Here is a 14,539-nt window from a genome sequence, read left to right as displayed (position 1 = left end):
GCCTGCAGTGTGGGAGACCTGGGTTTGATCCCTGGGTTGGGAAGATCCCCTGGAGAAGGGAAAGGCTACCCACTCCAGTATTCTGGCCTGGAGAATCTCATGGACGGTACAGTCCATGGGATTGCAAACACTCGGACACGACTCGGCGACTTTCACTTCTTTTTTTCTTAGGAGCTTTGTTGAGATAGTTTACAAACCACACAATTCACTCATTTAAGGTGACAATACAAAAGCTTTTAGTGCTCAGAGCTGTGGGTTAGGTCGCATGACACACGTACACGTAGACCTTAAACAACTTGAAACCCGCTGCCAGAGGATGCGGCAGAGCGCAGCAGCCGGGGACACCTGCACTCTCGCTCTTCCTCCTCCTCTGCCCACTTCTGCTGCCAAGGAAGCCATGCCCACCCCTTTGTAATCCTTCCCCACAGCTGCAAGGTATCCCCGGGCCCCAGCGAGCTTTCCTGGCCCCACGGCTCCCCCTCACTTGGCAATGCACCAGGGTCTGCTTTGTGCCCACGGTCAAACGTACAGTCCGAGTGGGTCCAGGCCTGGTGACGGCAGTGGTGTCATTCTTTTCTTTAAATGGCAGTAGATAAATGTTCAGTCATTTTTTGAACGGCATTATGTATGTTTATTTTTCCTTCTTAAGAGTGCATGTGAAAAACAGCTAAGCAACTTCAGGATTTTTCTTTTTCTGGTTAGAAAATAAGTTGGAGAACGGTGGCCATCAATCCTGTCAGGATTGATGTGTGAACCCTGGTGTTCCAGATATTTTGAGACAGCTTCTGGGCATGTGTTAGGCTGTGCCCTGCAGGCTTGCAAGGCTTATAGTTGCACAGTTTCAAGACCAAAGTAAGAACCCAGAGACAGTGACAGTGACCTCAATGGTTTATTGGATGGAGATCTTACTCATCTGAAGCAGAAGGTCCTGGAGCAACCTCCCCACGGTGTACAGCAGGCAGGACATGGCAGCAATCTTCACTATTCGGGGGAGAAGGAGGCTACCAGGTAAAGCAGCAATGGATGTCAGTTTAGCTCATCAGTTACCAGCGAAACAGGCAGCTAGAGGCATGTCTTCACGGACCCTTAGGTTAGCAAAGATCACAAGGGCAGCTGTTTCTCTTCAATAAGCTAGCAGGTGGAGCCATCTGGCCTAAGGGTTAGAACAGTCACAAGCTGGGACAGGGGACGAGCCGACTCATGTGTGTAGGAACGGGGGGATCAGCGGGGTTTGTAAATGCAAGAGCACAGCTGTCCTGAGCGACCTGAGCGTACACGCCACCACACAAACCCCGCATGACCCTTCCAATCCTGATCCAGCCCGCTTCTAAGATGCTCTTGGGGTCAGTTATGTAGAGTTACATGTGTATGCTCAGTTGCTAAGTTGTGTCTGTTTTGAGACCCTATGGACCGTAGCCCGCCAGGCTCCTCTGTCCATGGGATTCTCCAGGCGAGAACACTGGAGTGGGTTGCCATGTCCTTCTCCAGGGGATCTTCCTGGCCCAGGGATAGAACCCATGTCTCCTGCATCAGCAGGCAGTTTCTTTACTGCAGAGCCACCAGGGAAGCCCTATGCAGGGGCACACTTCCACCAAACACCACAGCTCAGCACAGACAACAGTGGCTGAGGAGCACCGAGCTCCAGCGCCAGCTGCTATCAGGCCTTGTTCGCAGGTGTGAAGAGGGTGTCAGTGGGTCCTTAGGAGAAGGCAATGGCACCCCCTCCAGTGCTCTTGCCTGGAGAATCCCAGGGACGGGGGAGCCTGGTGGGCTGCCGTCTACGGGGTCGCACAGAGTCGGACACGACTGAAGTGACTTAGCAGCAGCAGCAGCAACAGATCCTCAGTGTAAACCCTGCAATCAAACTCATTTGACAGTGAGGCCACGTTGTTGCTCAGTCAGAACAAATTCCCCGCACTCACAGGCTAGGGGTGAAACGTACCATACAGGGAGATCATGGCCATGAAGCAAAATACACGTGGTAATAACCTTCTGAGATCATACTACCCCTGTGTGGTGTGCGTCCCGACCTGCAGGACCATCCGGCCTGTCCATCCTCGGGGCCCACAACCCCTGCTGAATCCTGGACGGGTGGTCTAACAACGGACCACAGAGTTCACATAACAGTGCCCTTCCCATGGGGGCCCAGAGAGACTACATCACCAGTCTTTGGTGAGGCTGGGAGAAGACGGAGGAAACCGGGAAATCCCTTTCTAATCCCATGCCCCTCAGGGCAGTGTACCCAAGCCACTAGGACTTATCTGCATCCCAGAGACATCGCACAGTGTGTTTATTCCCCGCGGTAGACCCAGTGGCAAGGGCAAAAGTGAGTTACTGTCCTGACCGATAGCTGGCAGTGGTCCTTCGGTGGTCGCCAGTTGAACCTGACTCGTGTTGACGAGTTGCCTCCGGGTTAATATGGTGTCGGCACTGGGATGATTGCTCCAGCATCTTCAGTTCTAGTTCACGTGGCCTCCTGGTCCACGTGTAGAGAGAGCAGATTTCTGCCTCAATTGTTGGGTCTGTTCACCCTTTCGATTACCCAGCAGCACCGGGGTTCTGGGGCAGCTGGAAATACCAGTGCGTGGCTTTTTTGTCAGCTCACTCCTGATCTTCACGGCTTGTGAAATGGGTTCTTTGCCTACTGTCGACGTCCCTGGGGGTCCCCTATGTAGCGTATAATTGTTCTAGACCCTGCACATTCTTTTTTGGCCTATCTCTGGGACTCAGGTAGGCTTTTTTTAAAAAACACATTCACAGGGCTTTTTTTGTTTGTTTGTTTCAATTAATATATTTATTTAAATTGGAGGCTCGTTACTTTACAATGTTGTATTGGTTTTGCCATACATTGACATGAATCAGCCATGGGTGTACATGTGTTCCCCATCCTGAACCCCCCTCCCACCTTCCTCCCCATCCCATCCCTCAGGGTCATCCCAGTGCACCGGCCCTGAGCGCCCTGTCTCATGCATCGAACCTGGACCAGTGATCCACTTCACACATGATAATATACACATTTCAATGCTATTCTTTCAAATCACCCCACCCTCAGCTTTTTATAATGTCTTCCACCTGTTAGATCACAGTGCAGAGTGCATAGACCTGTTGTTCCAAGACACTAGATGCTTGCTTTGTCCCCTTCCAGGGCTCGGATCAGAAGTCCAAGGGTACTCTTTTCATTATTTTGCTTTTGGCGCAGACCTCAACCAAACCCCTCAGGAAAACTGATCACGTCCAATACACAAGCCTGTCCCTGAATTAATGTTTCTAGAACCTGTGTCTGTAATTGTTTATGGGTGGTGGATTTGGGCTGTGCCTATATTTTGTAGATAATCCAGGTCCTTGAATTTTGTCTGCATTCGCCAGGCATCGCACTGCAGTTGGATGAGCCCTGTATGTGAGACTCTGAGGTTAACAGGATGTCACCAACATAATGGAAGAGAAAGACATTTCTCATGGCAGATATAGCTGCCACAGGGCCCCACAAGCTAGTGGGCAGCCGCCTTGGAATTACCCCTGTAACTTTCCATTCTCCATCCTTATTTCCTGACATCCTAGAGCTCACAGGAGTCTCCCCCAGCCTCCTGGCAGGCTTGTCCATTGGGGTGTTGGGCTACACCCCACAGGCCTGCAAGCCGTGTGGTTGTCCAGCCAGGGGGATCCTATTTGTCTAAAAAGATTCACACCCCTACTGTGGACGGCCAATGGCCAGCAGGATATAGCAGCAGTCAATACTACCTGGGAAGAAGGAGGTTACCATTTATAGGGGAACTGATGTCAGGTTGGCTCATCAGCTACTAAGAAAATCAGCAGCTGGGGTGTGTACCTTGTAGCCGCCCCCCGCCCCCCGCCCCAGGTTAATGCACATCACAAGGGCAGACATTGCCCTTTAATAAGCTAGCAGCTGGAGCCATTCTTGCCCAAGGATTAGCGCGATTACCAGCTCGGCCGAGGGGCAATCACACTGACGAGCAGGGTGTAGATGGAGCAGGCCTTGGTCCAGCAGGGGATGCAGAGAAAGCAAGAGAACAACCGTCTTGAGAGGCCTGATCATACAGCATGATGTATTCATACAAGGCAGGTCACCAGGAGCACTTTACATTATTATTCTTGAAGACAGAGCCAGCATTCACTGAGCAGCACCGCTTTTTTGAGGACAAAAATCCACGCAGAGTTTTTGCTGTTTTACCACCAGATGTCAGCCATTCACTGCGCTGGTAACAATTACCCTGAAGCGATCTTTATGAGCAATCTATAAATGTGGATCTCTTTCATCTTCCTTTCCCTCTATTTCTCTTTCACTCCTTCCGGCTATGACTGTCACTCTATCAACCAATCATTTACAGTGTGCGTGCTTAGTCGCTTCCTTCATGTCCGAGTCTTTGCGACCCCGTGGACTGTAGCCTGCCAGGCTCATTTACCCATGGGGATTCTCCAGGCAAGAAGACTGGAGGGGGTTGCCATGGATCTTCCCGACCTAGGGATTGAACCTGCGTCTCCTAAGTCTCCTTCACTGGCAGGCGGGTTCTTTACTACTAGGGCCACTTTGGAAACCCATCATCTATAGGTTAATCATCAATTTATTTACTTGAAAGGTACATATTTATTCTAATTTATCTAAATAATAAAAGGGCTATACTAGTTATTTTAAGGAAAGTAACACAATAAAGAGTGTAACTATGTACATATACAAAAGTACTTCCTAGTGCATGTATATGTACATAGGATGCCTAGTTCTTGAAAACTTGAAAACTTCACTAAAAATGTTTTCTCAACTTTGGTCTGTTATTCAGGTTCTTTTACCCCAGGACCTTTGGGACTAATGCAATGTTTTGCAGCCTTTGTTTTCAGAGCATACTTTCATCTTTCAACTAGAACCTTTTTGGCTTGGAACTTAGATTCTTGTTACTCTGGAATTATATTTTTAAAAAATATTTATTTATTTAAACCCATTGCTCTTTTTTTCATAACTAATATTTATTTTTACCTTTTACCAAACGTATATAAATAGTAAAATACATATTTACCAGTGTAATATATAAAATATGCTATTTCTCTAAATTTTCTAAACTCAATGTTCTTGTATTGGAGGTTTACCATTGGCTAAAAGCTGTCGGGGAATACCATCTTCAGATGGCTTAAAGTGTTTTCTCTCAGAAACACTGTCTAAAGACAATTGGCCTGGACTTTTACGCATGTACACCCGTGGTGAAGTCATGTCAATGTATGGCAAAACCAATACAGTATTGTAAAGTAAAATAAAGTAAAAATAAAAATTAAAAAAAATTAAAAAATAAAAATATCCATGTTTTGGAAGAAAAAAATGACAAGAAAAGTCACTTTAAAGGAGACAGCAGAGATATAATAAATGCATATTATCTGAATCTTAATAGGATCCTGGGTCAAAACCAGAGAGTTCTGTGGGGCATTTAGGGGACATTGGGGATTTGAATGTGGACTACATGTTGGTTGATATTAGGGAATCTGTTAAATTCTTGATTGTAATAGTGCTTTTGTGGTTATGGAGAAGGTTCTTAGGTGATATGGTTGAAATGTTTAAAGGTTATGATCTCCACAACTTTTTTTCAAATGGTTCAGCAGAAGTTTTATCGGTGTGTGTGTGTGTGTGTGTGTGTGTGCAGGCGAACACGTGTATGCATGTACACGTGAGAAAGGGAAAACAAATATGGCAAAATGTTACCCCCTGGTGAGTCTGAGTGAAGGGTAGGTAGATGTTCCTTGTAATAGGCTTCAGTATTTCTGTAGCTTTGACATTTTTGGAGGAAAAAGTGGGGACAAAAAGAACATCATGATTTGCTTTGTTTCAGAATGAAAAGGACTGAGTGAACACCAATAATTCATTTTTTTATAACTAAAGAAACCATCTCTCTTATTGATTGGAAGCTGTTTCCATAAACCTTGGTTGAGTAGAAATCATCATGTAAATATGGATTTGAGACCTCAAACCTCTGCTCTTGGTCCTGTGTATATTTGTTATTGTCATCGTTATCGTGACAAGCCAATGTTGAAGATTTTCCTTGCATTCAATATTGTTTGTGAGCCTTTGAGACTGTCTTCATGAATACATTGGTGTAGACTTAATCACTCAATGTCCCTTTTTGATGTAATAGTTTAACCACCACACACACAGCTACTTCAGTAAACCCTCTGGTCTGATAAATATGTTTTAAGTGGTTATGGTCTTAAGATAATAATAATGATTATCTGCTATTTTTTTTCCCCAGAATCTACCCGATTCAACTGGCAATAGTATAAGAAATTTTCCTAGGGAAACGAATCCCTTATAAATAAGTAGTGTGGTTACTGTGAGATGTGACCTTATCTAGATTTGATGCATCATATTTTCCTTGTCCAGAGTGACTGGTTCTGAGGTTGATGCATGAAGCAAATCAGGCCAGTTAGTCAATGTGTTGAAACTCTGTAGAAAGAGAAGCTATTTGTCTCAGAGTTACTGCTGGTAGGATTTAGACTTAGAGCTGCTAATTGCCACTTTCATTACCACGTACATGGAGAGTCTGCATGAAAGTGAATCCTAGAAGGAAGACAGCCAAACCGAGGCAGTCATCCATGAGGGATGGAGGGAGACGGAATCCTGATGGCATCAGCTGAGTCTTGGCATCTAGCCATGCTTGGCCTTTTTTGTTACCTGAATCTATCAGTGATAATTATTTTTCTTGACACATTAATTCTTGATTATTATATATCATTATTAATTCTTAATAAACATGAGTTATTCTTCAGCCTATTTCTTAGGTGTTTTTTTGTTTTTTTAATTGACTCATTTGAAAAGACCCTGATGCTGGGAAAGATTGAAGGTGGGAGGAGAAGGGGACAATAGAGGATGAGATGGTTGGATTGTATCACTGACTCAATGCACATGAGTTTGAGTAAACTCTGGGAGTTGGTGATGAATGGGGAGGCCTGGCGTGCTGCAGTTCACGAGGTCGCAACGAGTCAGACACAACTGAGTGACTGAACTGAACTGAACTGAATTGAAGTACAGTTGTTTTGATCCAAGGTGGCTCAGTGGTAAAGAATCTGCCTGACAATGCAGGAGCTGCAGGAGATGCAGGCACGGTCCCTGAGTAGGGAAGATCCCCTGGGGGAGGAAATGGTAACCAACTCCAGTATTCTTGCCAGGATAATCCCACGGACAGAGGAGCCTGGTGGACGACAATCCACGGGGTCACAAAGAGTTGGACACGACTGACTGAGCATGCATGCATGCATGCAGAATCTACAATATTGTGTTAGTTGCCGGCATGCATCAAAGTGATCCACGTGTTATTTTCCACATTACTTTCCCTTATAGGTTTTTACAAAACACTGAGTTTAGTTCCCTGTGCTACACTGTAGGTCCTTTTTTGTTATCTATTTTATGTATAGCCGTGTGTATAACATCATATGTTGCTGGCTATTTGAATTGAGCTGTAATTAATGACTGAAGAAGTCTGACTAGACTTTGCTTGCCGAGCAGAAGTAGAGTCACAGACGTGGAGGGCAGACTTGTGGTTGCAGGGAGTGGGGGGGATGCACAGGGGAGCGTGTGATAGACTGGCAGACGGGACCTGCATACGCACCCTACTACACGTAAGAGCAGATGACGAACAGGGATCTGCTGTGCAGCTCACACAGCTCTTCTCTGTAATGGGTGAGGAATCTAAAGCAGAGTGGACAGTATGTGTATACGTGGCTGATTTATTTGGCAGACAGTAGAAACTAACACAACACTGCAGATGAACTATACTCCAAAAAAATGATCAAAGAAAAGAAGTCTGACTAACACAATGGCATAAAAAAAATCTTCAATTCTAGAACCTGGACTTTCAGATCTTTCTGATCTTAATTCAGTGTCTTTCCATATAGTCTAAGACTGGGCCATACTAATGAATATCACTTTCTCCTTATCTGGAAGTGAGTTGTAAGAACCAGCGCAATTGTGCCACTCCATCTACACTCATGCTTATCCCACGGCTCCCACACAATATTTTTTTTTTCAAAAGATATGGAGAAGGTTGCAGTATAATAGAGGAAATAATAATGAGTGGAGCATTCTCAAGTGATATTGGTGTTTTCACTTAGTAGGGTATATATTGAATAATGAAATGCATTTTTGCTCAGAAATGGAAAGGGTCCTCTTTGCTATTGTCAAACTTGTTTTTATAAACTCCTATTTCATATGCTAACTTTGGTATATCAACCCGTACAACTTCACTGCCAGGTCTTCACTGCTAAACCCCTCCCCTGTGACAGTACTGTGTGTACTCAGTTTGGGAGCATGGAAAACAGTTTGGATATATAATTGACATCTTTGTGCTTTGGTGTTTCAACCATTTTAAGGCTGTACTGAGGAATCATATTTAGCATCATCAATATATTCTCTACAATGAATATGATGCTGCTGCTGCTGAGTTGCTGCAGTCGTGCGACCCCACAGATGGCAGCCTACTAGGCTCCTCTGTCCCTGGGATTCTCCAGACAAGAATACCAGAGTGGGTTGCCATTTCCTTCTCCAATGCATGAAAGTGAAAAGCGGAAGTGAAGTCGCTCAGTCATGCCCGACTCTTAGCGACCCCATGGACTGCAGCTTACCAGGCTCCTCCGTCCATGGGATTTTCCAGGCAAGAGAACTGGAGTGGGGTGCCATTGCCTTCTCCGACAATGAATATGCTCCCTTAATTAAATCATGATGTTAAAAAAACACACCAAATGTGTTTTGTTGATTCTTGCCTCCTTTAAATGTGATTGCACCTATTCCCACGTCCCTCACTGCTGCAAACAAAAAACAAAAAACCCACACAAAACCAAATACACAAAGTCTAGCATAGCAACCTGCTGAAGACATCATTTGTATCCTTCATGTTGTTTTAAATAAGGTTCTAAGAAGGCCCCTAGAAGCCTTTCTGTGCATCTAAGTTATTTCCCATGCAGTGACAATCAGTGTTAGGGAATGACAGAAAGAAGCTTCTGGTAGATAAGTTCTGGCCCTGAAGATAATTTGCAGCTGAGCTTTCTGTGGTCTAGGTTTGAGGGACTGGGGTGGATGACTTCTGGGCCTAACCATCATTCTACAGAGACCACATTATTCGAGAAAATGGTTTTGTATACCTAATACTTTGTTTTACAGCTCAGCTACTCTCTGGAGGACTGTATTTCTTGGATATAGTCCATGGAACACCTGGATCCAAATCACCAGGAATGCTTTTTAAAAATGCAGCTGTCTAAGCTGCACCTAATAGAGTGAATCAAAAAGTCTGGGAATGGGACCAACAGTCAGTCCTCTTAAAATAAGTACTTGGTTGGTTCTTAGATTCATTGATGTGTGAGAAGTACTCTATGTAGGCTACATCAAATTTGATTTAAATTAATTTGGAGCTACTAGGTAGGTGACAGTCTGGGGAATAAGTTCAAATACCAAGCCTATGGCTTCTTTTGTCCTTCAGCTACTTAACTATTAATGTAACATCTGAGTGAGACTTTAAAGATGTATGAGAACTTTGAAAAAGAATATGCTGAGTTAATAAACTAAGAAGAAAGCTTAGAATGAAAGATTTTATGCATATGATCATTCAGGGCCAACTCAATGAATGACAAAGCTATTCTTTTAGCTCCCCCAAATAATATTCTCTGGATAATTTATTGTAAAGAAAAACGATCAAGCCCAGTTGCTTCCCTTTGCCTTATTAATAAGTCATTATGCCTATTCTAGTTATCCAATTTAAAACATTTAACAATTGAGGCATTCAGATCTTAGTACTAATGGTCAAATCAAAACACCTCAGACCTCATCTTCTTTTCCCAAACATCTGCAAACTATAATTTATATGAAAATATAGCTATCCACTTGAAGCAACTGGCAAAGTATCAATAAAACAGTCATTCTTAAAGACAGTGGTTTTCAATTCTGGCTGCACATTAGAATTACCTGGAGAAATTTAAAAATATGACCCATAGCAACATACTATAGTAAGCGAATCAAATCTGAATCTCTGGAGGTAGCGTTCAATCAATTTTTCCTTAAATTCCCCAGTGCTTCTACTGTGACGGAATCACTTCCTTTAGGCACTTCCCAGGTAGTGCAATCTCTAACTCAATAACTGAAGTTCAGCTCAGGACAAAAGTCAGTGGAGAGTGCCTGAAGTCAGCAGAGTTCATTCATTCCTAGTCTGCCCTCTAATTAAGCCAGGTTGGTAGAACAGGTGTGGTGTTCCAGGACAGGATGGGCATGCAGGTTTTCTCTTTTCTCAATTTTCCTTTTTATACTGCTGTTTGCTTATATTCAGCAATGTAATGCCATGTGTTATAATAAGGGACATATGTAAGGGCCCAGGCACACGTCAATGGCTCAATGCAGGGGTCCCCTAACCACGGCCAAGGACGGGTACCGGTCAGTGGCCTGTGAGGAACCCGGCCAAATGGCAGGACGTGAGCAGAGGTTGAAATCTAAACCACTGTCCCACCTCTCCCCCGGTCTGTGGAAAAACTGTCTTCCACGAAACTGGTCCCTGATGCCAAAAATGTTGGGGACCACAGGTTTAATGGATGAGGGAGCTTACATGTCTGAAGCAAGGAAGGTTCTGGAGCGACACCTGAGCAAACGTCAGACAAAACATGGCGGCCAGCCAGGCTTCGCTCTGGGTGCAAGGGGCAGTTGCCAATTATAGCAGGGAATAAAGTCAGTTACCAGGGAAACACGGCCTCTTTGATTAGAACTAGCATTCGCTGGGCCTGGGGCAAGGGTGTCGGGAGGTCCGTGACGTGCTCGAGCTGGTGACGCACAGAGAGCAAGGGGACGGCCATCTTGACTGTCCTGACTATACACTCAGCTGGGCTGTTCACGGTCCCCTGTGCAGCACAGAATTGTAAGATATCCTTGGGTTTTCTACCGGAAGCAAGACTCTCAGTTCAGCACCACTTTCATTTTGGGCTTCCCAAGTGGTGCTAGTGGCAAAGAACTTGCCTACCAATGCAGGAGACAGAGACGCGTGTTCGATCCCTGGGTTGGGAAGATCCCTTGGAGGAAGGCACAGCAACCCACTCCAGTATTTTTGCCTGGAGAATCCCATGGACAGAGGAGCCTGGCGGGCTACAGTCCATAGGGTCACAAAGAGTGAGATGCGACTGAAGAGACTTAGCATGCACCAGCACGTAAGAAGAGCCCTGAAAAATGTTTTTGTCTACTCTATGGATATTGTTGAAGACTTTTAATTACCCAACAAGGTGCTATCTTTCAGAAGCTACTTGGGAACAAATTTTTCTGCTCTTATTATTAGCAACTCTAAAAGTTTAATTGGCTCATGAATCATGTAACTAATCCAGTTTTATTTAATGAGCTGCTAGAAAGTTTAGAGCCAAATTCTTCTAATGAACTATAATAAGAATTATTCTTGTATAAACTTTTCCATTTTTATCTTTGTTTTCCCTTTTTTCTTTCCTGCTTTCATATAACTTATCATTTTGATCTATTTTTTTTTCCCATCCATGAGCCACTGTAAAGCTGTTCAGGAACAAAACTGGGCATACATAACATTAAAAGATATGTAGTTAACAGAGCTGATGATCAAATAGTGCACCAGAAAAGATGGCTTTCGTGCAAGTCAACTAATTTCCTCAATGTAAGAAAACTTGAACAGCATCAAAGTCAACTTACGCCTCTTGGGCACTGTACTAACACTGATGTTGAAATACAAATATGTAAGATATAGAGAACAGGCACCCAAACTGGATTGGCCGATACGTTTGTTGGGTCTATTAATGAGAGCTTATGGAAGAAACGTTAGGAACATCTTGGCTACCCAATATGTCAGGACAGTGCTGTTGTGAGTCTACATTCACTAATGTGGTGAAAGGGGCATAAAAGAGAGGTCAGAGGGAGCAAAAGTGTGTTTTCACTCGACAAGGAAAGAAATCTTCCAGTTAGATCAAGCGTGTGTCAATTATGAGGGAAAAGAATCTAGGTTGTTAGATATTTTAAATAACTTAGCTAGAAGACATTTCCATTTTTTTTTTGCAAGTTAGTCTATATTGTTTTAATCTCTAATATGCCACTACTGAGATGTCTGAATTGCAAGTAGGCATTCTGAAGAAAAGGTTCTAGAGTCTGATTATTATAAAAAGAAAAGCTATCAGGTCCTTACTAAACTGAACTGACAGATTATGAAAAATATGTTTTAAAAGTAATTTGTAGTCACTGTAAGATGGAATATTCCTATAAAATACATGGATATTTGGAGTAAAATTATTCTTTAAAAACAAAAACCATTAGTAGTAACCTACACTGATGGATTAATTTGTATATGTAATTTGAGACACAGGTTTCCTCTTAGCTACAATCACCTTTTATTATTTACCTTCTGATTGTTATACAAGCAAAAATCCTCTTTGGATTTTTAGAGAAAGCCTGGTTTTCACATATATGTAAACTCGGGCTGGTTTTTAATTTATATGTGCTACATAATAAAATGGTTTCTTAATTTTAATACAATGCACTTCTTTTGAAACATTGAAAAGGTTTCACAGGTTTCACTATAGCTTAGGTTTGTGTAATTATTACAAAAGTTGTATATAAGCCCTGAAAATATGCAAAAACTGCAAAATACACTCTGACAGCTAATGCTCTGAAAACACTTTATTACACAAATTACATTCAGATTCTGAAAATAGTGATCTAACAGTGTAACCATCTAAAAATAAGACATCCCCAAAACACACCAACTGAGGAAGGAAATTAAAAAAAAAAAACAATTTAAATAGAGACTTTTTTCTTTCCCTTGTTGCAATATAATGTTAGTGATTTTAAAAAAATAGGAGATTTAGCAGCTTTGTCGTCATGTAGCACAAAGTTTCTCTTCACTGCCACAGGCTGAGAATGCTGAACAGGAAAGGCACCAAAGAAAGACACTGGCAATGGAAGTGCTATTGGGAGAATACTGTGTTCAAGCAGAGAACGGAGTTATTTACAAACTACAGAAAAGTCTCAAAAATGCAGATGAGCAAACCTTCCATCCCTAAACGACTAGTGTGATGGAAGAAGAGGATCGCTTCTCTATCCTATGTTCATATAAAGACAATGGCACGGTGAATGAACTTTCAGGAAACTCCTCAACTAGAAACAGAAGCCAACTAATCCCAAAGGAAGTAAATAAAAGGTGTACGGTCCCACACAGACGGGTACAGTTTACAATTAAATACGCAAAACGCTCAACGTGCTCAAGGGGAAAGGAACCTGGCATCCTTGGTAAATCTCGTCAGCCTAAAAGAAAACCCCGTTTCTCAGGAGGAAGGGGTGGGGGCGGGCGGCGGGGCCGAGTACTCTTCTTCGGACTCGCTTGCGTCCTCATCTTTCTCCTGGTCGCTTCCTTCCGTGCTGAGGCGGTCGAACCCCTTCCGGCTGTAGCCCTTCCGGCTGGCGAAGAAGTTGCCCAGGTTTAGGCCTCCGCCTCCCTTTCCTGGAGAAAGCGAACAGGGACAGAGGATTGAGGTAAGGTCTGCACAAATGATTTTCAGTTTCGTTATAAATTCTTCTGGGGATGGGAAGGGGCAGGTATTAGCGAGGGGGGAAAAATGACATAGAGACACTGATCCGTCAGAGTCAGAAAGATACGACTCCACAGGTTCATTAAAATAAATAAGGAAAAAAACAAACAAAACACCCCAAAGCTCCCCAGGATTATGTATTTCTGCAGGATTATTTCAGCTCCTGCTTTTTCCAGGCTCTCGGGAATGGCTGTCCCCTTGAGCAGCTCTTCATTACGATGACTTTATGAAAAGGTCATCCTCACTACCACACGCACTGACACACCGACAGGAGTGACAGAAAATTCGCTGAAGACAAATGGGGGGACATAAAAAGGCAGGGAGAAGTCGATGACACAGAATGGCAAGGTGCGAAAACGAAGCTGGGGAACCTGCCGCCTTAGTCACACACTTTTGGTTGGTGCATGGTTTGCATTTGGCATTTGCGCGGGATGCTGTGTTACACAGGAGGAGCCTAATTTCCAGAGAGAAAATACAAAGTATCTCCTTGCTTTTTAAAAGACATGATCTTGTTGACTGTGAATCAAATGGGAAGGATTCTAAAAGGTCACACGCATACCTCTAAGTCTTCCCAGAACTCTTCCCGAACTGGCCTCAAGTTTACGTTCAGAATCTGCTAGAGAAAGAGGGCATATTTCAAAATAAGTCCCAATCACCCTCAATCCATGGGCCCAGCTTTCAACACAAAATAAGGAATTAATTCCTAAATGATTAATAACAAGGCCTGGCTCCTGTCTGTATGTATTCTTAGAATTCTAAGGGGGCAAAAGGCAGCATATCACTGTCATGCATACCAGGGCCAGAGCTGGGTTTGACTCCTACCTAGGTCTCTCATAGGCTGTGCAATCTCAAATCACTTCTCTGAGCCTCAGTTTACCTAGGTCTCTCATAGGCTGTGCAATCTCAAATCACTTCTCTGAGCCTCAGTTTACCTAGGTCTCTCATAGGCTGTGCAATCTCAAATCACTTCTCTGAGCCTCAG

At 43.6% G+C, this 14,539-nt stretch overlaps 1 protein-coding gene across 22 annotated transcripts in view; it reads right to left on the bottom strand.

Moving 5' to 3' along the window:
• Nucleotides 1-12,631: 12,631 nt before the first annotated feature.
• The window catches only part of PAM (peptidylglycine alpha-amidating monooxygenase), a 321,661-nt gene continuing 319,753 nt past the window's right edge, over nucleotides 12,632-14,539 (bottom strand). For 14 of the 22 annotated variants that reach the window (XM_060416042.1, XM_060416041.1, XM_042250794.2 and 11 more), the window contains 2 exons: nucleotides 14,117-14,173; nucleotides 12,632-13,469 (listed from right to left, as the gene is read on the bottom strand). In XM_060416042.1, the coding sequence (XP_060272025.1) occupies nucleotides 13,294-13,469; nucleotides 14,117-14,173 (233 nt within the window). In that variant the 3' untranslated portion in view covers nucleotides 12,632-13,293. The remainder of the gene's footprint in view (nucleotides 13,470-14,116; nucleotides 14,174-14,539) is intronic. The other 8 variants (XM_027970534.3, XM_027970537.3, XM_027970540.3 and 5 more) reach the window with 2 other exon arrangements.

The sequence above is a fragment of the Ovis aries genome, chromosome 5 (genome assembly GCF_016772045.2).
Source record: "Ovis aries strain OAR_USU_Benz2616 breed Rambouillet chromosome 5, ARS-UI_Ramb_v3.0, whole genome shotgun sequence".
Classification (NCBI taxonomy): Eukaryota; Metazoa; Chordata; class Mammalia; order Artiodactyla; family Bovidae; genus Ovis; species Ovis aries.
This window is presented reverse-complemented; position numbering and strand designations above follow the sequence as displayed.